Source organism: Psammomys obesus, unplaced genomic scaffold (genome assembly GCF_907164565.1).
Source record: "Psammomys obesus unplaced genomic scaffold, mPsaObe1.curated_primary_1811, whole genome shotgun sequence".
Taxonomy (NCBI): Eukaryota; Metazoa; Chordata; class Mammalia; order Rodentia; family Muridae; genus Psammomys; species Psammomys obesus.
The window spans coordinates 25,220,535-25,243,906 of record NW_026595981.1 but is presented as its reverse complement, the minus strand read 5'-3'; the positions used below and the strand labels follow the sequence as shown (position 1 = coordinate 25,243,906).

General features: G+C 46.1%; 2 protein-coding genes across 9 annotated transcripts in view; both read right to left on the bottom strand.

Moving 5' to 3' along the window:
• Nucleotides 1-339: 339 nt before the first annotated feature.
• Tmem106a (transmembrane protein 106A) lies at nt 340-8,097 on the bottom strand. 2 transcript variants are annotated; one of them, XM_055619719.1, is made up of 9 exons: nt 8,027-8,097; nt 7,636-7,769; nt 6,761-6,984; nt 6,253-6,316; nt 4,338-4,491; nt 3,240-3,380; nt 3,085-3,128; nt 2,009-2,062; nt 340-1,673 (listed from the first exon to the last, which is right to left on the bottom strand). In XM_055619719.1, exons 3-9 carry the CDS (start codon nt 6,963-6,965, stop codon nt 1,553-1,555), a joined length of 783 nt encoding a protein of 260 aa, XP_055475694.1. In that variant the 5' UTR covers nt 6,966-6,984; nt 7,636-7,769; nt 8,027-8,097; the 3' UTR covers nt 340-1,552. The 2 variants fall into 2 exon arrangements, with proteins under 2 accessions (XP_055475694.1, XP_055475693.1); XM_055619718.1 differs by having other exon boundaries at nt 7,636-8,097.
• Nucleotides 8,098-8,436: 339 nt separating this feature from the next.
• Nucleotides 8,437-23,372, bottom strand: part of Nbr1 (NBR1 autophagy cargo receptor) — a 30,259-nt gene continuing 15,323 nt past the window's right edge. For 5 of the 7 annotated variants that reach the window (XM_055619712.1, XM_055619711.1, XM_055619714.1 and 2 more), the window contains 14 exons: nt 22,868-23,035; nt 21,944-22,153; nt 21,069-21,228; nt 20,702-20,989; nt 18,983-19,132; nt 18,460-18,535; nt 17,888-17,998; nt 17,476-17,640; nt 17,217-17,291; nt 15,319-15,730; nt 14,459-14,550; nt 13,768-13,825; nt 13,002-13,107; nt 8,437-9,810 (listed from right to left, as the gene is read on the bottom strand). In XM_055619712.1, the coding sequence (XP_055475687.1) occupies nt 9,637-9,810; nt 13,002-13,107; nt 13,768-13,825; nt 14,459-14,550; nt 15,319-15,730; nt 17,217-17,291; nt 17,476-17,640; nt 17,888-17,998; nt 18,460-18,535; nt 18,983-19,132; nt 20,702-20,989; nt 21,069-21,228; nt 21,944-22,153; nt 22,868-23,035 (2,245 nt within the window). In that variant the 3' untranslated portion in view covers nt 8,437-9,636. The remainder of the gene's footprint in view (nt 9,811-13,001; nt 13,108-13,767; nt 13,826-14,458; nt 14,551-15,318; nt 15,731-17,216; nt 17,292-17,475; nt 17,641-17,887; nt 17,999-18,459; nt 18,536-18,982; nt 19,133-20,701; nt 20,990-21,068; nt 21,229-21,943; nt 22,154-22,867; nt 23,036-23,372) is intronic. The other 2 variants (XM_055619717.1, XM_055619715.1) reach the window with 2 other exon arrangements.

Genomic DNA, 23,372 nt, shown 5'->3' with positions numbered 1-23,372 from the left:
GCAATACCAGCACTAGAGAGGTGGAGAAAGGTAGATAACTTGGAACTTGATTTTTTTTTTAAAGGATAGTGCGTGGCACAATGGCACATGCCCTTACTTCCAGCCCTAGGAAGGTAGTGGCAGGCAGATCTCTGTGCGTTTGAGACAAGCCTGGCCTAACTAGTTCCAGGGCAGCCAGGGCTCCACAGCGAGACCCTGTCTCAAAATAATACATTTTAAAAAAGGATAGTACCCAAAGATGGACCCCCAAGGTTGTGCCCTGACCTCCACACGCACGCACACACAAAATCAAATGGCTTGTGAGCGCCGGCACCCTCACTTTCCTGCCCAGGAAAACCCTTTTTTTTCCTTTAGCATTGCTAAATAGTTTATTGATAGAAATCTTTTACATTTGATGGTTTATACCCCAAGACCTCGGCTTGACCTCCCTGAGACTCTGTGTTTTGTTGGTATACCTTAACCCTGGCTACTCAGGGGGGAAAGCTTGGGACAATAGACTTTCCCTCCTTGCGGCCTGAGTCTAGCTATATAGTTCTGTTACCATTACTGCCTCATAAGCTTCTTACCACACCACCTGTCTGAAGGGCCAAGGGTAGCTAGTTTAGCGAACAAACATTCCTGCCCTCCTGTAATACAGATCTCATCTCTACGTAGAGTCCGGTGGGAAATTCGGAGTTATGTGGGATTTGGCTCCAGTGCAGTGACAGGCAAGGATCTACCCCAGTTCTGGTGAATCTGTCACTATTCACAGTCAAAGCCCAGAGAACAGCAGAGGCCTTGGGAACAGAGGGTGGGCCGGGTGCAGAGAATCCATGGGAGCCCCACAGCTTTGGCCTGACATCAACCGTTTCATGGCCTTCAGACTTTCTGAATACAGTCACTGGGCCTACTCTACGTACTGTGCCCACACACATGGGCTTGGGATTGTGGGCTTAGAAACTTTAATAAATACCCTTTCAAATGACTCTGCCTTTGATCTAGGGTAGACCAGACAGCTCCTCCGCAGCTACTTGGCTTTAGAGCTGTTCTATAGGGAAGAGGTTTAGATGAAGTACTCTGCCTTCCTGGAAACCAGAAACACTGTCCTGAACCAGGAAGGATGAGGACCTTATGGTCCCTCATCCGGATAGCTTGTAGGGGAGGGACCACTTACTGAGAGATAGGTCACCACCATCTCTATCACCTGACCAAAGCAACAGAGAACATTTATAGTCACCTAAAAAAGACCTTGGAGACAGCACTGGATGTCCTCAAAACCACTTCTTACTGGGAGAAGCACTTGAAAGGGTCCACCCATGCTGTATGTCTCAATAAAACTAAGGCTTTCTCTGAAGACCCACCTCAACACAGAGCATGGGTAAGATCAGTCAGACGTGACTCAGGGGATCTGAGGAGTCAGGGCCTATGACATAGTTACAGAAGTTCCATGTGCTACGGGATAACAAAGCAGAACTTTTCCTTCAGCAAAGTCACTACAGTCCATCCTTGCGATCCATGGAAATGAGCCGCAGACCAGCCTGCAGGTGCCTGGAGTACAGAGGCAGCAGACAGGTCAGGCTGGACGAGGGAGCTCCTGGTGGGGCACTGACATGTTTTCCCTGCAGTCCACATACTCGAAGCTCTCGAAGGGCAGCTGCTGTGGATGGCTCAGGTAGGAGCAGGTCAGAGAACCCCTGGAGAGGAGGGAAGCAGGGCTTGCTGTGAAGTCTGCGAGGGAAAGGACAGCTTTGGCCTGGGCCTACTCTGTGTGTGAGGCTGGCTCCCCAGGACCTCCCTCCCACTTCCTTCTGCTCTGCCAGGACTCTGGGACAGCTGTCCCACCTGTGTTCTAGAAACTCCAGACAGGGATCATAAGCAAGATAGGATCGGGCCCCAGAGTTGCTATTTCCTGGAACTGCCAAAAAGACTCATGATGTCAGCTACCGGAACTCTCTCTCTACCTCGTGAAATGTAACTGAGGTGGGACTGAAGTGAGAACGGGGACCCAGGAGTTCCACACCATACTTACTGAATATTCAAAAGAATATGGTGGACCCTGACTTTCAGCCACGTACAGATTTTGCTGAGAGAGAGAGAAAGGAAACACTGAGCCTTGTTTCACAGTGAGTAGACAGGTAACTTAAAGAGAGGACTTACAAGTCACAGCACGGCTGGGCATGGTGGCACATGCCTTCAATCCCAGCACTCGGGGAGGCAAAGGCAAGCAGATCCAAAACCAAAAAAAAAAAAAAAAAGGCACAATACAGTTTTCTTGTCTCCCTTCAGGGGCCTTCACGATGCCACTCTTACTTAACCCTTTATCCTTTAAGATGAGCCTGGCCACCTGGCCATCCATGTTCTTGTGCCAGGAATACGTGGGCCTCTGCCTCAGCCGAAAACTAGATATTATTCCACAGAGATTCAGAGAGTCCAACTCATATAAAGATTAACAAAACTCCACCTTGTTAGTCTAACCTAGGTCTGACAGGAAGAAGAGGCTGTGGACTTTTGCCCTTGCATATTGCTGTCTTGGCCACGAGGGGCAGTCCTGAGTCCAGTTCCTGAGCAATCAGGAAACCAGTAATCAGAAAGCAGGTATTTATAAAAACAAAACAAAACAAAAATTTATAAGAGGTAGGCGGATCTCTGTGAGAGCTCAAGGCCATTCTGGTCTACAAATCGAGTTCCAGGATAGCTAGGGCTACACACAGAGAAACCCTGTCTCGAAAAACAAAACAAAACAAATACATTTAGTTGTTGTTGGGGGGGGGGGGGTGGTTCACACCTTTAAATCCTCCACTAAGGAGGCACAAGCAAGTGGAACTCTTGAGTTTCAGGATAGCCAGGGCTACACAGAAAAGCCCTGTCTAAAAAACCAAAAAAAAAATACTGCGTGTTTAGGCACACTCAAGTCATGGCATATGTGTGAATGTCGAGGGACAATTTGTGGGAGTGGGTTCTCTTTTCCTACCGCAGAAGACTGGAAGATTAAATTCAGGTCAGGGTGGCAAACATCTTTACCTCACCAGCCCCTCAGTGAATGCTATCTGGGTTTTTAAGCCAAGGAAGAGGGTAGGAGCGAAGAGAACAACAGAGGGCACTCACTATGTGTTTTCATCCAAAATCCTGTTGGCAACTTCATAAGGCACCTGTCAGTCAAAGGGACACAAGATTAGCGTGTGTTGTCAGGCTGTCCCCTTTCTACCACCACAAACATCCACGTACCTGTAAGCAGGGCTGGCCAGGGACAGGGGAGTTACCTGCTCACTGGCCAAAGGGCCGATGTGCAGGCGGAGGCTACTGTTGATTTGTCCTACCACGGAGGTCAGGTGGAGCACCTCGGCAGTCAGCCATGTGACTGTGATGGGATAGAAGTTGCTGTTGGAGATGTTGAGCACATTCTGGAGATGATGGCAAGGACAGAAAATGGTGAGGATGGCCCCCCTTCAGAAGGGAGAATGGGAGGAGATGCAGAAGTCTGGTGCTTTGGCCCGAGTCCCATCCTGCCCTCCCTACAGACGACTCTGGGGGCTCTTAATGGCAAAGGTCACCTTTAAGGCGAGACACTGAGCTGGGTTCTGTGGTGCTCCCTTACTCTCCTGATTACCCTAGAGACTAAGAGGATCACTTGAACCCAGGAATTTAAGACCAATGTTGGGCAACATAGTGAGAGCCTATCAATCAATCAATCAATCAATCAATCAATCAATCAATCAAGGTTTGTTGGCTCAGGTTCCAGGTTTGTTTTCTTTCCCCCAAGACAGAGTTTCTCTGTATAGCCCTGGCTGTCCTGGAACTTACTCTGTAGACCAGGCTGGCTTAACAGAGATCCGCTTGCTCCTGTCTCCCAAGTGCTGGAATTAAAGGTGTGTGCTACCACTGCCTGGCCAGCCTTTTTTTTTTTTCAATGATTGATTTTTATTTTGTGTGTACTGGTGTTTTGCCTGCACGTATGTCTGTGTGAGGGTGTCAAGTCACTTGGAGCTGGATTATAGACCGTTGTGAGCTGTGGGTGCTGAGAAGTGAACTTTGGTCCTCCAGAAGAGCAGCTAATGGCCCCTCACCCCCTCCGGCAGCTAGTGGTCTTAACTGTTATCTCTCCAGCCGCTCAGTAGCCAGTCTTATCCATTTCTCTCCATTTTTTCTGGACATCCTTATTCCTCCCTATGATTGACCTGGTCCAGACTCTGCCTCTTCACTCTGTGGAGTCCCAATCCCATACCATCTACTATGGAGCTCATGGTGCCTCTCAGAATTTCCTGCATACCACAAGACCCTTGGTACCTGCACCTTTAGGACTATATGGAGATGATGTGGAGAAGAAGACAGGAGTGACAGGAGGAGCAGCTTCCACCTACCGTCATGTTGAGCTGTACATGATTCTCACCAAAGGCTACCGTGGAGGAGTTGAGGCCTACAGGCTGCACGACAATGGACCGTGGATACAGGAAAAAGATGGTGAGGGAGAAAGCCAGCAGGCAGATGCTCACCGCCAGGCACACAGAGAGCTTCCTGTGTGAAAGCAGGCCCCCGGGATGGAGGAGAGAAGTCTGAACACCAGCGAGACCTGAGGAGGGGATTCAGACCCTCCTCTCCAGACAAGTGGCTTTCTCTTGCACATCGCCTAACAAGGCACACTTAGCTCTCTGTGGCTTGGCACAGGGTTCAAAGGCAGGCATCCTGGCTTCCATCCCCAGCTCCCTGTCCCCACTGATGTAATGCTGAGTGACACTACTTAACCTCTTAAAAAGCCAAGCATGTCTGTGAAGAGGAGATAACTAATCTATTTCATAGAATTTCCTATGGGTCAACAGAGGGAAAAATAATCAATCACTGCTCTAGGCACACAGTAAGGCCTCAGTGAAGCCAGGGTATGGTGGCCCAAGCCTTTGATCCCAGTACTCCGGGAGGCAGAGGCAGGTGGATCACTGTGAGTTCTACAAAGTGAGCCCAGGGCAGCCAAGGCTACACAGAAAAACCCTATTTCAAAAAAAAAAAAAAAAAAAACACAAACCAAACAAAAAAATACCTCAGTGGGAATACAAAGTTCATAAACTGTAACTAATATTAAAAAAAATAAAAATTTAATTAAAAAAAGGTAAAAAATGATTAAAAAATACCTCAGTGAATGCTACTATCACCATTAGAAGCCAGTCCATATGCTTCTTTGTTTCTAATTTTATTATATTTATTTGTTTATTTATTTACTTGTTTGTTTGAGACAGTTTCTCTGTGTAGCCCTGGCTGTGCTGCTGGACTCGATTTGTAGACGAGGCTGGCCTTGAACTCACAGAGATCCACCTGCCTCTGCCTCCTAAGTGCTGGGATTACAGATGTGTGCCACCACACGCGGCTCTACTTATTTATTTCCTTTGTGTGTGCTAGAGCATGTGTGTGGAGGCCAGAGGGCAACTTGTGGCAGTTAGTTCTCTCCTGCCATGTGGGTCGCGGGGTTTGAACTCCAGGCTGAGCAGCAAGCACCTCAACCTGCTGAACCATCTCCTGGGATAGTTTCTGCTTTTAGTAGGGCAGCTAGGGAGGCTGGCCAACAGCTCTCAGGGGAAGCTGAGGGTCAGTGGAGGAGGTTACAGGCAGCCTTGTTAAATGGATGCTGTCACATACAGGGTCAGTGACTCCACACAGGAACTCAGGGCTGCTTCTGAGGTTCTGAACTGTCCCAGGACAGAAGTCCAACTAGCTGCTTTCTAATCTCTCTTGGGAAGAAAGCAAGATCTAAATTGCTAGAGCAAAGGTAGCTGCAAACAGGGTAACTTGTTTCCTCCTGGAAAGCTTGGCATATCCGTGAGTGGCCTCAGCTCATCTCTACTATGAACTATGCTGCTTTTTTTTTTTTTTTTAATTGTTAAGTTGTATTTTGACCAACATATAAGTGTACATATTTATGGGATATAATATTCCAGTCTCTGTTGTCTACATCGTGAAACACAGGTAGTTAGCAAAACTATGACATTTATCTTTTTTTTTTTTCTTCTTTTTGCTAGATATAAAACCCAGGGCCTCATTCACGCTGACTAAGCAAACACACTATTAGTGAGCTACAATCCCAACTTCAGACACTATATTTTGTTTTGTTTTGTTTTGTTTTTTGACACTATACTCTTAAACAAGGACAATCCTTGGAAACAGGAAGGTAGTGTAAGTTTGAGCACAGTGAGACTTGGGCTTTCTGGATGAAAACCAACAGGGGAAAAAAAAATCAGATCAAAAGAGGAGAGACAGGTAAGGCAGCCCCCGCGGATATAGGAAACTCACGTGTGTTTGGGCTTCAGCCTTTGGTCCCCGTAAGGGATGAGGGCTACTAGCTGCTTCTCTAGCTCTGCAGAAGAGAGAGAGAGAGAATGCTAAGAAGCGTCCGTGACAAATACTTCCTGTGCCAGCCTCCTCTGCGCATCCCTCCACCCCATCAGGCCATGTCAGGAGCAGGACTGAGGAAACTAGGTAAAGCTGGCAGCACACTTTCAACTAGAAAAGGAGCCTGACTTCCATTACGAAGTGTGAAGAAACACTGAGACACTAGCAAGTCAGAGGTGCCCCACTTCCTTTGGAAAGGTCATTTTTAACCTCTTGAGGAACAGACGGACAAGAAACTTTCCTCTAGGGGCTGGGGAAGAGAGCTATGGCAGGATCTGGTATTTCTCCTTGGCCAATCTGAGACTAAGAGCATGAAATGGCAGGGTTCACCTGCTTCAGGAGACGCAGAGGGGCAGGTCTGGGTCTCTCCCTGGTTTCTCGGATATTTCCCGAACCTTGGGCTACTCACCTTGGCGGATCTCCCCATTGCCTTGGCAGGTAGGGCAAGTCACAAAGCCGGTACCAGCAACCTTTTCATAAGGCACACCGCGTGGTGGCTTGTTGCCACAAATGCTGAAGTAGTTGGCCGCCTTGCTGGTAATGGCTGGGTTGTCGGGGAGGATCGGCTTGTCCTCATCCTGCTGAGACTTGAGCTGGGAGAATGCCTTACCCATAGTTCCGCAGGATTCTTCACTAATGAGAAATAAAACAAAGTTCAGTGCTATTAGCCTGCTAGCACTGCTGCCAGCTACAATTCTGGTTTTAAGTTTTCAAGATTGGCAAGAAGCCCCACCGTTATCTAAGCAAGCTTTAGCTTAGGGAAGAAAGGTTTGGGCGGTGCCTTGGGACTTATTTATTTTTTAATAAGAATTCAATTCAGAAAAGAAAAGCAGAAGTTATTTCACTTCCATAAGTGAATGGTGAATATTTTTTTTACCAAGAAAAGCTGAACTGTCATTTATTTCAAAGAAAGGGAAGCTGGGTAGGACTGGGAGTGGGAGGCACAGCAGTGGCAGGTTCCTTTGTCCTCCCTAATCAAGTTATTACTCTGTGGAGAGGCAAGAGTGCCACCAGGGCAGAAATGCTTGAAGTGGGCTGGCGAGTGTAGAAGGCAGGAGTCTGGCTGAAAAAGCAGGGCTTAAGTGAGAGGCCAGAGCTGTGGCTAAGCCCCGTGAAACCGGACTGGGAGGGAGCCTAAATCTGTACACTGTTTTCTGAGACACCTGAGAGTGTTCTTCATTAGGAAAGGTCAAGACGAAATCTGAACTTTTCCCCCAAAGCCCCAAAGTAGCAACTTAGGACACACTCAGATCATCCTGGGCTAAAATAAAGACCCTTACTCACCTGGTTTAGGTCTGGGATTCCAGGCTCTTTTCAGCCTCAAGACTGGGTTTTCTGGAATGCTCCTTTGGGGAGAAGGGCCTCTGGGTTGCGGTGGCCCCAGGGCGGGGGGACGGTCAGCTCCCTTCAGCGGAGACCTGAGAGAGTTGAACGTGCAGGGAGCAGGGATTCTTGCCTTCCGGGAGGGTCAAGCCCCCTCCCTACTAGGGGACTTTCCGAAGGGCCATCAGGTGGGCAAGGAAGGAAAAGGTAGGATTTCATTGAAGAAGGATTTTAAATCCACCACATTGGCCGTTAGTCGAATTTGGCACTGCGTTGGGCGCTGTGAAAGCTCAGACGACCCTGTTTGAGCTTTTTGTAAAGGGGAAGGACAGGGGTCCTGGGAGCGCCTTACCCGAAGGTGACGACGCCCACAGCGTAATCGAAACTGCGGGAGCTGCGCGCTCATCGCAAGCTCGGAGTCCAGGCCCGGCCGACCCCGCCCTCGGCCCCGCCCTCTCCCCCAGCGGCGCCCCCTGCCGGATCGCACTTCCGGCGCTGCGTCTCCGAGCCCCGCGGGACACGTGCCCTTAAGGACCATGCTATTACAAGGCCCGACTAGCCCAGGGAAGCGTTTCAAGGAACATTTATTCACAATTCTTTAAGTGGCTATGTACAAGTAACAACGGAACGAACCACTAGACCCGGACGGTCAAGACAACTCCGGCTCCAAATCCACCTAATCACCCACCCATACATAGAAAATGGCTCTGCCTCTACCCAAACCCCACGAAAGCGTTTTAAATAATAAACAGCTTGGTTGGCTTGAAGTTTGAATTGTGGTTTATTTAGAAGCATTCAAGAGTTAGACTGTAAGTAAACAGATTATGAGTAATTAAAATCTCCATTTATTATAAATACCAACTAAGTTAAATAATACTATTTTAACTATCTTTCCCCTTTCAGCTGGGGTCCAGATGCCTTCAATAAATTCTTTAGTGTTTCGTTACCTCTTCTTTCACCACCTGTACCCAAAGCCCCCTTATGAACTAGCACTCTGAGAGCAAGTTTCTTCCCAGTTACCCTAACGGTAGGTAAACTAACCTTTCAGTGGGTTAGCCCCCAACCACCACACTTCCTGTTCTCTAGGGCTGGACACCTCAGAAGCAGAGTACATTCGTGAAGTCACCAGCATTTCTCCTGTGTCCCCTCACCCACACTCGAATCTTACTGAGATGAGAATTTGCACATACCTGTTCTCCTTAAGATCGGCTATGACAGTCAGAAAAAGGATGATTTAAATTTACCTTTCCCTTTATCTAACAGGTGGGGTTTTCATTTCTCTATAGGATTCAAAAATACTTCACACTACCTAGGATTTTTCCTTAAATAAAACTTTATGCAAAAGTACTTCAACAGACACTGCTCAGTAGGTGCTGGTGGGTTAACTAGCATGCCCTTCCATCCTTCCAGGTGGATACTTAATTGTACCACTGGAGTCTTCTGAAAGCTAAGTCTTAACAGAAAAATGACTTTCTTGATCTGCTGTCCTTTAAGGTCACACGTAGCTATGAAGCTTGGGGTTGGTTATAAAAATGAGGAGAATAATTCTTGAAAACATTCAAGATTAATCTTTAGAAAACAAAAAACCAAACTAACATTTAACAGCCCATTAAGAACATCCATATGAACCAAAGGAAAATACTCAACTTCAATACTAGCAGAAGGAAAAGCAGTCCACAGGAAGTTCAAGTTACACGCTTCCTTGTACTACAGTGGAGAGTTCTGTCCAGATCAGTTGAAAACTGTCTTCCTACCATTCATCCCATTTCTAAAGTGAAAATTTAAGTTCTGGCCTTTGATTTTGCTCCAAAGAATACTGTAACAGGTATTGTTTCAACAATTCAGCGACGCTCGATATAGATTCATCAGATTAAAAAACAAGCAAGGGCTTCCACCCACACTCAATGACAGAATAGAGATCATCTCTGAGCGGCAGGCAGTTATTTAATACAAGGTCAGTCCTCAGTAGCGGTGGCTGTACCAGTCGTTGTTGCTGACTTGGAGGAGCTCTGTCACAACCTGCAGGATATTCTGATTGTGTTTTCTCAGCAGCCTCAGGTTCAGCTGCCTGTCGCAGAATCCCATTTCAAAGAGATGTGCCATCAGGGCTGCTGTCTGATCTTCAGAAGTGATGGGCTGTGCAAAGACAAGTAGACATTTTCTGTATAATTTAACTGCTTATCTTGCAAATATATATTAAACTGTCATGCTAGGCTTTCCTTACTTAGTCAAAATGTTAGGTAATGGGGTTGAGAGCGCTTCTGGCTGGGTATGTGCATAGCTGAAGGAGAGGGGGCAACAGAGTAGAATGCTTCAGAGGACTTTCTGAAAGCAGCGTTAGGCACAGTGGCTCATACCTGATTACAGGTTGGAGGAAGAGCACAGGTTTGGGGCTAGCCTGGGCTAGAGTGAGACCTTGTCTCCAAAACCCCAAACAAAAATCACCAATTCTTCAGCCAATTAAAAATTGAAGAGCAAAATGAAAAGCCTTGAAGACTTTAACTAAAATTGTGATGGAGCAAATATGAGCAAAAAAAAAGACTTCCTGAAGATGGCAGGGGACATGAAACTACCAGGTATGCAAGTAAGATGGATAGAAAATGGGGAAATTACATCTTTGGCAGTCTTTTTGACTTTTTAACCCCAAGACAGAAGTGATCCATTAAGAGGAAGCTAACACTCATTTACAGAAACTCCCCTCCCTTTTCCGAGAAAAGTCTCTCTACATAGTCCTGACTGTCCTAGAACTCACTATGTAGACTAGGACTTTTTTTTCCCTTCAAGACAGGGCCTCTCTGTGTAGCCTTGGTTGTCCTGGACTCACTGTATAGACTAGGCTGACTTTGAACTCACAGAGATCCACCTGCCTCTGCCTCCCTGAATGCTGGGATTACAGATGTGAACCATCTGGCCTGCTGACGAGGACATTATTGAATTCAGAGATGTAGCATCAGCTTCCTATATGCTGCTTTGCCACTGAGCTATAATCCCTAGTCTCTCTTTCTGCTCATTTTAGAACAGGCTAACCACCACCCTTGACAGGTTTGTTTGTACATTGCATTCTCTCTCGTTTTTCGAGACGGCGTTTCTCTGTGTAACAGCTCTGGCTGTCCTGGAACTCGCTTTGTAGACCGGTCTAGCCTCAAAGTCAGAGATTCGCCTGCATCTGCTTCTTAAGTGCTGAGATTCAAGGAGTGTGCTACCATGTTTGGTACATTTTTCTCTTTACCTCTACCACCTCAGAAATATTTCCTCATTTGTATTGATAACACGTTTCACTGCTAGGCTTGCCAGCTCTCAAGTATAGACTTGAATTGTCAAATTCCTCACCACTGGGTCACAGCTCTCTGCAGCATTTAGCACTCTACTGTCCTCTTATGAACCTTCCCAAGTCCCAGCAGTGGCCAGTTTTCCTCTAAGTTTTGTTTTAGCAAAATTCCGGTGCCTTGATCCTTAAAAGGCTGTTTCTGTCTCCCCCTCCCTTTCTGGATAATCTCATCCAATCACATAGTTTCTACTAGAACCTGTACACAAAAAGACTCAAACTTCAGCTCAGGACACAGATCCAGCTGCACTATGGATGGCTTTCCTTTTAACCTAAATAAGCTGTAAACTCAACACTAAGCAAAACTGACAAGATTTACTCCTACCCAAATAGTAAACTTTTTTATGGGGGGGCATTAATTATGTATTTTTGTATATTTGTGTGTATGGTGCTCATGTACATGTCAGAGGACAACTCATGGGAGTCAGTACTCTTTTTCCATGATGTAGGTCCCAGGGACTGGAACTAAAGTTGTCAAGGATTAGCAGCAAGCACCTTTGCTCACTGAGCCATCTTACTGGCCCTACTTCTTGCAATGCCTGGTGCTGAGTACCTAAGCTAAACCTTGAGATTTATCCTGGGGTTCTTTGTATTCAATCACTTACAAGTCCTGACATTTCTGTTTCCTTTACATTAATGGGGGTGTGGTGCCACATGCCTTTAGTTCCAGCACTCAGAGGCAGGTGGATTTCTGTGAGTTCAAGGCCAGCCTGGTCTACACTGAGGCAGCCAGGGCTCTGTATAAACTACTCTAAAAACAAAACAAACGGGGGCTGGAGAGATGGCTCAGAGGTTAAGAGCACTGGCTGCTCTTCCAGAGGTCCTGAGTTCAATTCCCAGCCACCACATGTTGGCTCACACCATCTATAATGAGATCTGGTGCCCTCTTCTTGTGTGCAGGTGTACATGCTGACAGTACATTGTATACATAATAAATAAATCTTAAAAATAATAAGTTAATAAGAGCTGGGCGCAGTAGCACAAAGCGAGTCCAGGACAGCCAAGGCTACACAGAGAAATCCTATCTTGAAAAAAAACAAAACAAAACAAACAAACCCAAAAAACAATAACACAACAACAACAAAAACCTTGTCTATGTCTTAAAACCTCAGCAGCTGGTCTTTTTGCTTCTCACTCCTCTCTTCAGGTCAGAGTTACATCCACTCACGTTCAACTCTACTGGCTAGCTATTCTATTCCAATTTTCTTTTCTTCTTTTTTTGAGACAGAATTTCTCTGTGTAGCCTTGGCTGTCCTGGAATTCACTCTGTAAAGCAGGCTGGCCTCAAACTCAAGAGATGCATCTGCCTCTGCTTCCTGAGTGCTGGGATTAAAGGAATACACAACCACTGCCCAGCTCTATTCCCTTTTTCAAAAGGGAGGACAAGATCCTGCAACTGAACCCAGGGTGCTAAGTAAGAATTCTGTTGTCCTTAAACTACATCTGTACTCTTAATTTTAAGAAAAGGTTGCACTGTGCGCCCAGGCTGGCCTTGAACTTGCATTCTTTCTGCCTCCTGAGTAGCTGGGATTACAGGTGAGAGCTACCATATCCAGCATTAAAATACTCTTTCCTGGTTTGGAACACTTGCTTTGTCTCTAGGCCTCAGTTCAGATACTAACTTCCAGGAAGCCTCTGTCCCAGGAGGTAGAGATGCTCCGTCTGTTGGACTCACTGGCACAGTATCTTGCCCTGTATTGGAAATGGGGATGCTTTGCCAATCCCCGGCAGTTGTTGGAATGTGTGACTTATGTATCCTGTAGTATCTGTATTTTGAACAGCAACTCTGTACATGTGGTAGGTTGTCAACAAATCTTAGGTTCTTTTCCTTTTCTCCCCATTTAACTTGATTAAAAAGATAGAAAATGGCAGGGCTGTGTGTTCAAAGACTACATCCACATAGAGTCCACGCCATGTGAACTGCCAGTCCAGACAGAAACACAGTGCCATCTGCACTGGTGACTTAAGGGCTGAAGTTAAGGAAAAGAAACCACACACTGACCTGTGCAGTGACTGGTGGCCCAGAAAATAGGGCCTTGTACGCAGAGGCAGCAACAGACAAAGCCCCCTTCACCAGTCCTCCAGCAATGCTGCTCCCATTGTGGTGCCTACAGAGGAAAACCAAATTATCTCCCCAAATAAAGTCAGGACCTTATAAGATAATGTGGGTGCTAATCTTCAAAGAAAAATGAGGTATCCTTAAGAGGAAAAAAATATCAGATGCAAAACATGAGAATGAATTGTTTTCATAGCTACAAATCATGGTTTGATGCAGGGCTCTGACTCGGCTTGCACAAGACATGAGCACTGCGGGAAACGTTTGCCCTAGTTACCATGCCGGCTTTCCATCCCAGCTGAAAATCAGCGTGGTCAGGGCACACCTGGATAGCAGCAATTTGTCTGCAAATCTCAGAGAAAACCTGGCAAAGGAAATTAGATTTTTCTGGATACTGATCTGAGATGACAGCTGTATCTAAGAAAAAATGGCCAAGATGCACGTGGGGCTTGACCTTCCTGTTTCCTGGGCACTACAGGTGAGGTGAACTTTAGGGTCGTCCTTTCTTGTCTGGAATGTGGAAACACTTAAGCATAAGCTGTAGCTCTCTGTCCAGTGGCGCTTGAAAGCTTGAGAAGTAAAAGCAGTGAGGAATGAGCGCGCGCCTTCCTGTGCTCTGCTGGTGGCACATGATCTGAGGAGGCTCGTGAAAGCAGAAGCAATGCTGGGATGTCCACCTGCTTCTCAAGAAGAGACGTCACAAGGTCGTTACCTTGAGTGGTCACAGCTCCTCTGTCTGCTGTTTACAAGTCCTGATGAGCCTCTGGGCTCTAAAAGCAAAAGAGCTGTTGGTTAGCCGCAGTGTCCACAAGCCCCGTATCCCTCAACTCAGCAAAGCTATCATCGAGGCAGGCAACAAGTTAACTGGGTGTCTGAAGTCCTTTTCCTTCTAAGTTTCAGAAATTTCTGTGTGGTTTAAGTAACAGAGAAAGACAAAACTGTCTAGAAATGCTATACAAGGGGACTTCATTGAGTAAAAGAAAAAAAATTATAATCCCATTACACCGATGCGTTAGTTTTCAGTTTTAGGTTTGGTATTTTTAGGAAGGGAAGTGGCTGCGAGGACCTACTTACTACTTCACAGTGCTACTGTCCTGATTGTTCAGATAGCGGACAGACCTACAGGCATACAAACTAGCTGAGCTGTTGCATCCTGCTGGGGAGGAAAGGCAGAACTGGAGCCTACACTGGCCTGTTTCCAAGGATGCGCTCTTCCCATTACAATGCAACACCCACCTCCAGAAGGTCTCCTTATATACTGAAGAGAGTAGAAACAGCATGAGGGAGAAGTACAGAAAGGTCCCTAAACAAGGTCACGAGTCACAAAACAGACAACTTGCTGATAGCTGGCTTCTACTGGAAAGAAGCAAAGGAAGGGAGGCGAAGACCAAGCTTGTCATTACCTCCTCTGATCTGATCAGGGACTGGAGGAACATCTTGGATGGTAACTGGTGAATCCACTCCTGGGGACCCATGCTGCCCACAAGGGGAGCTCCTTTAGAAAGAGATAATAGTGGAGGTAAGCTGAAAAGCATCCAAGGCAGTGGCAGGAAAACAGCTATCAGTGCAGCAGTGCCAGAGGCTCTGAAGGCTTCACATTCTCCTCCCTATCACATGTGACTTTGGCAACATGGTCAGAAGGGCTGCAGTCTACTCTCTGATTTCCTCTCTAGCCACAAGCCAGCCAGAAAGACTGGCTTCAATTCGGGTCACTTCCCTCTCCATCAAGTGGTGCTAGCAGATGCACATTTCTAGCTCCCTGCATAGTTTGTTATATTCAGGGCTCTCACGTGTTCTATACAGAGGGAGAGACCAATGGCTCAGACCCAGCAGACTTACATACTTTCTCTCTGGGCTTGTGGTATATATCCATAAGGAATTTAATTTCCTACTTGTTCTTTGCTTCTTTTAAAACATGGAAGACGGAGCTTTTCTGTTGACATGCTTGCCAGATAAATGCTCTAACTTTGAGCCAACTGACAAGTGCTTACATAAGTTTTTGTTGCACTCACTCAACCCAAGAATCAAAACATGAAGGGACGATCCAGAGATGTTTGTGTTTAAAGACTTTCCTCCTCTTAATTATAAACAATAAGTAGACAGGCTATGCTCAGGGAAGTTAGGTCAACTAAAACAAACATTTGTGAATCCCAAATTCACAAAATGCTGAGAAATATGAATATGACCTTTATTCATCTAAGTTTATGGACTATGGTCATTTCCAGTCTCAGGAACAGGATGGCTAAGGGGTAATGAGCAGTACCTGGTTGGTGCTGGCGGAAGCCCTACTACTTCGGGGACTAGAGGCACTGTGTCCAAAGTCTGTGAGGTCGTGAGGATGTCACTGATGCTCTGCTCCTGGGGCTGGCTCTCCCCTTCTGGGAGTCTCTCTCCAGCCTCGGTTGGTTCCTGCCCAGCCTCGATCCCAGGTTCACTTTCAGACCCTCGCTCCAGGCCCGGCTGTGAGAGTGCAGAGCTGTACATGGAGTCCCCCAGTGGACGGCTGGTGTCAAAGCACTCAGGCAGGATGATGATGTAATCTTCAGAGGAAGCAGAAGACTGACTTTGAACTTCATCTTGGAGTTCTTCCTCCTCAACAACTTCTTCCTCAGCAACTCGGATAATTTCCTCCCTCTCATCTCCAAGTGGTCCTTCTTCAGGCAAAGCAAATTTCACTAAGGAATGATGAAAGTAACCACTGTGAGGGAAGAGGCTTAGCAGCAAACTTCAGTGCTGTTCTCACTCAGCAAAGCCTTGTAGATCGTAAGATAGCACAAAAGCCACAGTGGAAAGAACTAGAGGAAGAGGCCGCTGCTGGAGCCATGACTGTACTCTGTGTTTCAAGATCATGCAAAACAAACAGGATGGAAGTCAACAGAAACAAGTGTGTGGGCAGAAGCAGCTAGGCCTCCAGTGAGCACTGGGAATCCTACAGGCCTTTTTCCTCTTTGCTATGATAGTTAAGAGACTGAGATAGTTTAACCGGAACTGATAAGCTAGCTAGCTGGGTTATAAAAAGGACAGCCATGTGGTAAGCACTTTAGTTTGTGTGCTCGTTTTCCTTTGCCTTAGAAAAGTGACGCACAGGGGTGGGTACAAAGGTGCCCCAAGATCCTATCAGAGTAATAACTGGTAGTAACTGAATAATTTGGTTTATCCTTCCACACCTTTCTGCTACTTGTATATATGTGTAAAAACTAAAAACCATTCATACTTGTGTGTTCATTCTAAGCAAATATAGGACAATTATGTTTGAAGGTATATATAGGTCAAATTTCATGTTTTTACATGTGTGTGTAATGCATGCTGATTACATCTCTGTGTGTGCATGTGTAGGCCAGAGAAGGATATTAAGTGTCTTCCTCTGTTGTTGGCCACTTTATTTAAGACAGGGTCTCTCACTGAACCTGAAGCTTGGCATTTTGGCTAAGATGTCTGACAGTGAGCTCAGGACCTACCTGTATCAGTTTCCTGTTGATGGGGTTATGGGCAGACAGGGCTGTGCTTGGTTTTAGGTGGGTACTGACTTAGGCTTTCTTGCCTGCACAAAAAGAACTCTTACCCACTGAGCCATCTCTCCAATTTGGTATTATCATTAAGCACCAGAAAGTATATTTTTTGTATAATTTTTGGAACATATTGTACTGGCTCTACTAATTTGATACTGGCAGTCTGTTTTAAAGGTACTGTTTATGTGTGTGCATGTCTGTGTGTCTATCTAAGTGAGCAGGTGGATAAATGGGACTGTGGATGGCGGCTAGAGATGGGTGCAGCTCTCTAGAAGCCATTTCCCCCATCTTTTTTTGAGATGGTGTCTCACCACGTAGCTGGCCTCAAACTTATAGAAATGTAGCTACATCTACATCCTGAATACTGGGATTAAAGACATTTGTGAAATGTCTGTCCACCTACTTTATTTTTGAGACAGGCTCTCATTTTGAGCTTTCACGTGAGTACTGTGGATGGAGCTGAGCCCCTCATGCTTGTAAGACACACACTCTATCTCCAGAACCCAAGAAGGTGTTTTCAAGGTAGAATTTAACTCTGGGAAACAGTCTTGTACTCCTGCATTGTCCCACACTTTTCAGATTGCTGCCCTTCAGGGAAAGCAGATGACCCCGCTGCCAATGGGAACTTTGCTGAGGAGCTCTGTCAACTTACGGGAAGAATCCTTTCTGCAGAATCCAGGCAGCACTACTGGCTGCTGTTCCTCTGTGGAATGCAGTTGTAATTCTCCTGAGAAAGTGCAGAAATGAGTTAGGGTGGCCTCTGTCCTGGTGCTCTAGTAAGAATGCCAGCATACTCAGAAGTCAGTGCGATCAGGTTCCAACAAAGACCAACCTCCCTCCCCTCTTAGAAGGTCGAAGAGCACTTATTCAGGTGCCACTCTGACAGCTGGTGGAAACACAGGGACACTCACTCTGTGGAGACCTCTGCCGGCAAGGTGGGTTGTGGTCTGGAGCAGCATCCAAAGTGAGCGATCGGATTACAGTCTCACACACAAACTGGGTCCCACTCAGGTCTTCCTCCGTTTCATCCACTGAAGCAGAGGCCTCAGCCTTCCTCTTTGCTGATACGGTGGAATCTGAAAGACATACAAAACTTGTCTGTACTTGGTGTTTAAAGGTTTGAGAGCTTTCACCAGTCACTGCATACTAAACCTGGGTGAGGGAACAGCTGCTCTTTCTGTCATGAGGAAAGACTTAAAAGAACAAGAGGCTATGGGACATCAGTTCGCATGCTGAGGTGAAGTTAATGAGGAATAGGTGTATGAAGATGGGTGTGGATGGAAAGGGACGGTACAGGTGCTTTACAGATATTGAACCCCTTACCAGGAGGTGCTGTAAATCCCGCCCCTTCACTCTCTTCCTGTATCTGCCCCAAGCCTGGCTTCTCTATTAAAGGACTGTCATGTGGCAGAGGAGACATGCAGGGAGTCATATCTGGAGAATGAAGACAGGAAAACCATCAACTGAGAAAAAGCATGACATCATAAACAGGCAAGTATCCAGAAGCAGCAGTTTGTAGGTTTCTTGCTTCCTATGGGGTTAAAATAAATCCAAATATGCTCCATTATCTGTCATAAAGAACTTCTCTAGATTACCAGGAATGAACCTAGCTCTGACTCATTAATGCTGGGTCACAACAAGTAAATGGCCTGGAATGTCAAAGCCAAAATACAAAACCACGAGGAAAGAAACAAAGGAGAAAAATGAAGGCGGGTCCCATTATAATAGGGAAGCCCTGCACACACTTGTACTGTGGCATTGACAGACAACAGGGAGAGGAGGAGATGGACCATGGCTGCAGCTTCACCATCACAGTGTGGGAGGAATCTTTGCCCTCTAGTGTCTCAGACTATAATACCAGAACCTAAACCAGATGAGCCAAGTGACATTCTTACCCACAGGGGTGTTGTGGGGCACTCTCTCCAATTCTTGGACAATGTTTATATCCAGCAACTCAAAGGACAGCAGGTCCTAGAAAAAGAGACAGCCAAATAAAGATGTCTGCAGTGCAAGTGGGAGCCATGTTCTGTCACGACTGGACCCACAGGTACATTTTCTGGATTCAATTCTGTTCAAGTTCATGCCCCTCCTTAATCAAAGTGGGAACTCTTGTTCTCAAAGTCTACCTGGCTAGGGGGTAGGAAACACTGGCTGGGGAAGCGAAGCAGGTGAAGAAGAGGACACTAAGGGAAGTTGTGGCGAACCACAAACCTGAGCTTCCAACTCAGGAGGAAATGGTTCAGAAACCTGCTCCAAGTATGATCTTACTCCCATTAAATACTGCTGGCTGGATCAAGCCTGCCCATTGCCAACTTCCCAGAACCACGGTGGCTGTGCCATCTTCTCAATACCAAGGTGGGAACTTTCTCAGTGCTCACTCCCTTTCTGTCCCTGTCCCTCAAAGTGTGGGCTATTTACCTGAGCAGTCAGAAGGTCCACGGATGGAATGTAGAGTTCCCTCTCACTGGCAACATTTTGTGTCTTTTGTGGGGTGCTGGTTCCTGTCTTTTCTGTCTTCTTTGTCACTTCACCCAGTCGAATCTCTTCTTCAGCTAGAAGAAAAGCTTCCTGTAGAGACAAATAATTGGTGCATATTTTAGGACCTCAATCGAACTCAAGCACCAGGCTGACAATGCGTCCCCTAAAATAAAAACAGTGGAACCTCTCCATTGAAAATTTTGATTTTGGGCTGGAGAGATGGCTCAGAGGTTAAGAACATTGACTGTTCTTCCAAAGGTCCTGACTTCAATTCCCAGCAACCACCTGGTGGCTCATAACCATCTGTAATAAGATCTGATGCCCTCTTCTGGTGTGTAGGCATACATGCAGGCAGAATACTGTATAAGTAATAAATAAATCCTCAAAATTATTTATTTATTTGTTTGTTTGTTTATTTAATACTTCAGAGAGGCAGAGACAGGCAAATTTCTGTGAGTTTGAGGCAAGCCTGAGCTACAAAGCAAATCCAGGACAACCAAGGCTACACAGAGAAACCCTGTCTTGAAAAAAAAAAAGGCTGCAGAACTTAAAGTTCACATGCTATTTCTCACCTAGCTTGCTCTACAACTTAATACAAGTACAGTTAGCCCAGACGAGGAATTTAACACTGGCTAGCCAGATTCAAACAGCAGCATTTGTGCTATTAACAAGAAGGCAACAACAGACTGTAGCAAGGACAGGCAAGTGAAGATGTCCTCAGTGCTCTGGGAACAAACAGGGATATTCTAGAAGATGAGTGTTAAGGAAAAAAGCTATGGCCCTTATTTCCCTGGTCTAGTAAGCACCATCCCAGAAATAAAGCCCTCAGAGACTGCCTGCACCTAAACCCTAAGGACAAGGCCAAACACCAGCATAAAAATGTACTGGTGGGGGAGTACCCCCAAATCCCATGCAGTAAGAGCCAGGTGGTGGTGGCATATACCTTTATTCACAATGCTTGTGAGGCAGAGGCAGATCTCTGAGTTCGAGGCCAGCCTGGTCTACAAAGTAAGTCCAGGAGAGCCAAGACTACACAGAGAAACCCTGTCTTGAAAAACAAAACAAACAAAAAGCAAAAAAGGCATAGCCCCTAGAGGCATGGCATTACTAGGCAATGACCCTTTCTGAGGCAGAACATTACTTAAGATCCTTAGGTCACTGTAGGAAAAAAAAATGCTGGACTTTGGTCCCTTCCTCTTTTTCTCTTTTCTTCCTGGCCCCTGAGTGGCATTTTGTTGTTTTTGGTTTTTTGCTATGCTACTTATTCTCTGTCAGTACAGTCTAGTACACCAACCAGAGGCCTAAATGCAATGGGTCTGCCTAATCATGGACTGGAACCTCTAAAACTATGAGCCAAAAACAAACCTTTTCTCTTAATAAGTTAAGCATCAAGTATTTTGTTATAGTGATGGAAAACTCAGAAACACAGTAAGCTTTTAAGGAAGTCTAGAAGACCAGCACGCTATGAGTGAGTTCTTTTTACATTCTGGTCCCCAGGGTTCATCTGTGTCAATGCCTAGCAGAGCTAGCCTTGAACTTACAGTTCTCTTGCTTCAACCTCCCAAGTGCATGAAATAGAGGCAAGCATCACAAGGCAGGACACGCCTAACGACTGAGCAAACAGTCTGGTATACTGGGCCAAAGTCTGCATGTGCTCACCTCTTGCTCACAGGTGAGATCATCAGCTTTGCTTGAGCCGATCACGCCTCTTTCATTGTCAGAGCTCTCAGAGGAGGGAAAAGGATCCACTATGATGCTGCACCAGACCCGTGGCCCAAACTGCTGGCCTCTGTGAGAGAGACGCCAATGTGAAGTGTATGTTCCCTCCAAGGCTGGAGCAATGAACTCCACAGACACAACCCCCACATGGCCAGCCTTCAGGCAGGGAACCAAAACATCCTTCTTCTCTGTAGACGCCAAAGTCAAGTTTCCCCACATGAACTTGAGCTGAAAAGGACAAGAGAAAGCTGGTTAGCTCTGCCCTCTGCTGCTGCACACCCGTCTTTGCATTCTGTGGCAGAAATACCTTTGTGTCTGTACTCCACTTCACATTCCCTGTGTTTTTCATCCTCCAGTGTTTGATAAACTTGGTTCCTGGCTGAAGATGAGTCCCATCAGGCAAATTCTCATCCACAAATGCTGCGCTCAACATTGGCATAACTGGGGCACAGGGCTGCAGAGGAAGCCTAGACAGAGATCCATATACTTAGTCACTTGCTGCTGGGGGTGATGGCTGACGGTGCTTCTTAAGGGTGTACTAATATGTTTGCCTTAAAAACTTACACAAATTAGGCTAAGCTTGTGGGAAGGCTCAGCAGGTAAAGGTATTTGCCATGCAAGCCTAGTGACCTGAGTTCAATCCCCAGAATGCACAACAGAACAGAATTGACTTTACAAAGTTGTTCTCTGATCTCAACATGCATGTCATGGCCCACATGCCCAGACATACACATCACGTGCATGCGCACGCACACACACACACACACACAAATATAATAATAAAAACTAAGAATAATAAAAATTGTGTGTGTGTGTTTGTGTGTGTGTGTGAAAGATAATGCTAGGAGTCAAACTCCAGGCTGTCAAAAACATGATGCCTAAAGGGGTAATAGTGTCCATACCTACAACTAGAGACTTGCATCCTGTTTCCAACCCTGCCAGACTACCTCCAGGAAAGAGAAGTCTGAATTAGCCCGGTTCTCAGTCTTACTAGCTTCTAGCTTTTGGACTGGGGCATCAAAGTGTCAGAAATAACCCTGAACCAGCTTGGAGATCAGACAGGGGACACTTGAAGCTGGTGGGAGCTAGGGGATACAACAGCTAAGACAAAGGGCGACTCCAGTTCCAGGTTAGAGAGCTGGGCCAGAAGCCACACCCTGGCCTGGCCTGGGATCTACCTACATCAGGGTGTTAGGATGCAGTAGGCTCTCAGGTCGGCCCAAAGGGGACTTGGGATTCTGGAGACCATGGATCGAATTCCACAAATGAATCTTCCTGTGGAGTTTAAGCTGCTTTTTAAGCTCCTTGACTTCTGCTTTCCTCTGTTTCTTCTCAGCACGCAACCTTTGCTTTTCTGCTTTCACAAAGTTCTTATCCACCTGTTTTTGGAGCCTGTGGGATAATGAATGATGTCTTAAAGCACAAAAAAGCCTGAGGCTAATACATCAATGTTAGCACGTAGTTTCTCAATTTCTTTTACACTCATCATTTCCCCTGGATGAGTCTCAGCCCACTGTTTCATCATTACACATCAACTGAATAAGAGCAAGAATAAGGAGATTAATAGTAATTTTGTGATACTACGTAACATTGAATTTTTCTTTTGTTTTGAGACTGTCTCACTGTGTAGCTCAGTCTGACCTAGAACTCAGGATGGTTCTGAATGCTAGGCATCACATTCCACAAAGGTTTGTGGAACCTTTGCTTGTCCTGGAACTTGCTCTATAGACCAGGCTGGCCTTGAACTCAGAAATTTGCCTGCTTCTGCCTCCCGAGTACTGGGATTAAGGGCATCTACTACCACTGCCTGACTACATTTTTTTTTTTTTTTTAAAGATTTACTCATCATAGGTAAGTGTACCACATGTGTGCCTGATGCCCACAGAAGGCAGAACTGGGTATCAAATCCCCTGAAACTGGAACTGTAGACTGTTGTGAGCTGTCATGCAGGTGTTGGGAACTGATCCCAAGTCCCTGGCAAATGCAGCAAGTACTCTTAACCATAAGCCATCTCTGTAGGCCACATCCGATATTCATCATATCAACACCTTCGGCAGCAGAATCAGGAAGCTCGTCAGAGGAACAGCCCCAAGGGTATGGCTTTACCTGACTTGTTCCAGAGCAGCAGGGAGACGTGGGGTGGGACACTTTGAGTGGCAAAATGGTTCGGTGGAAACCACAACAGGTCTCCGCAACTTCAGCAGGACGTGGTTCGTGTCATGGGCATACGGTCCCGCTTCGCAGTCTTCACATATGTTGTAGGATGGGCACAGGCTGTGTGGAAAGAACAGCATAGTAAAAATGTCACAGTAGTCCGTCAAGTAGAGAGGAACCAGACTAGACTTTAGACTTAACAGCTCCTTTAACAGCTAGGTAGTGACCTACAATTGCCACTTGGCTATGCCATGGCTGATGCTTCTCATTAAAATGTAAATAAGAGTAACTTCCAATCACGCCCATGTCCATGAATAGTTTACAGGAAAAAATGAGATGCCAGATCATTCTGAACAGGGGGAGTCTATCCTTAGTGACCTGACTTTGACTGATTCTGTTCATCCAAATGTACCTGAATAGCACTCGGAATAGTTCCCACCAAACCCACAAAACATGG

Bases quoted from the DNA above. Each gene is read 5' to 3' on its own strand.
- Tmem106a (XM_055619718.1), bottom strand. From the start codon at position 6,965: ATGGGTAAGGCATTCTCCCAGCTCAAGTCTCAGCAGGATGAGGACAAG. The intron at 2,063-3,084 runs GTGAGTGCCCTC...TCTCTCTCTCAG, and splicing joins ATTTTGGATGAAAACACATA to CAAAATCTGTACGTGGCTGA. The intron at 1,674-2,008 runs GTAAGTATGGTG...CCTCCTCTCCAG, and splicing joins CATATTCTTTTGAATATTCA to GGGTTCTCTGACCTGCTCCT.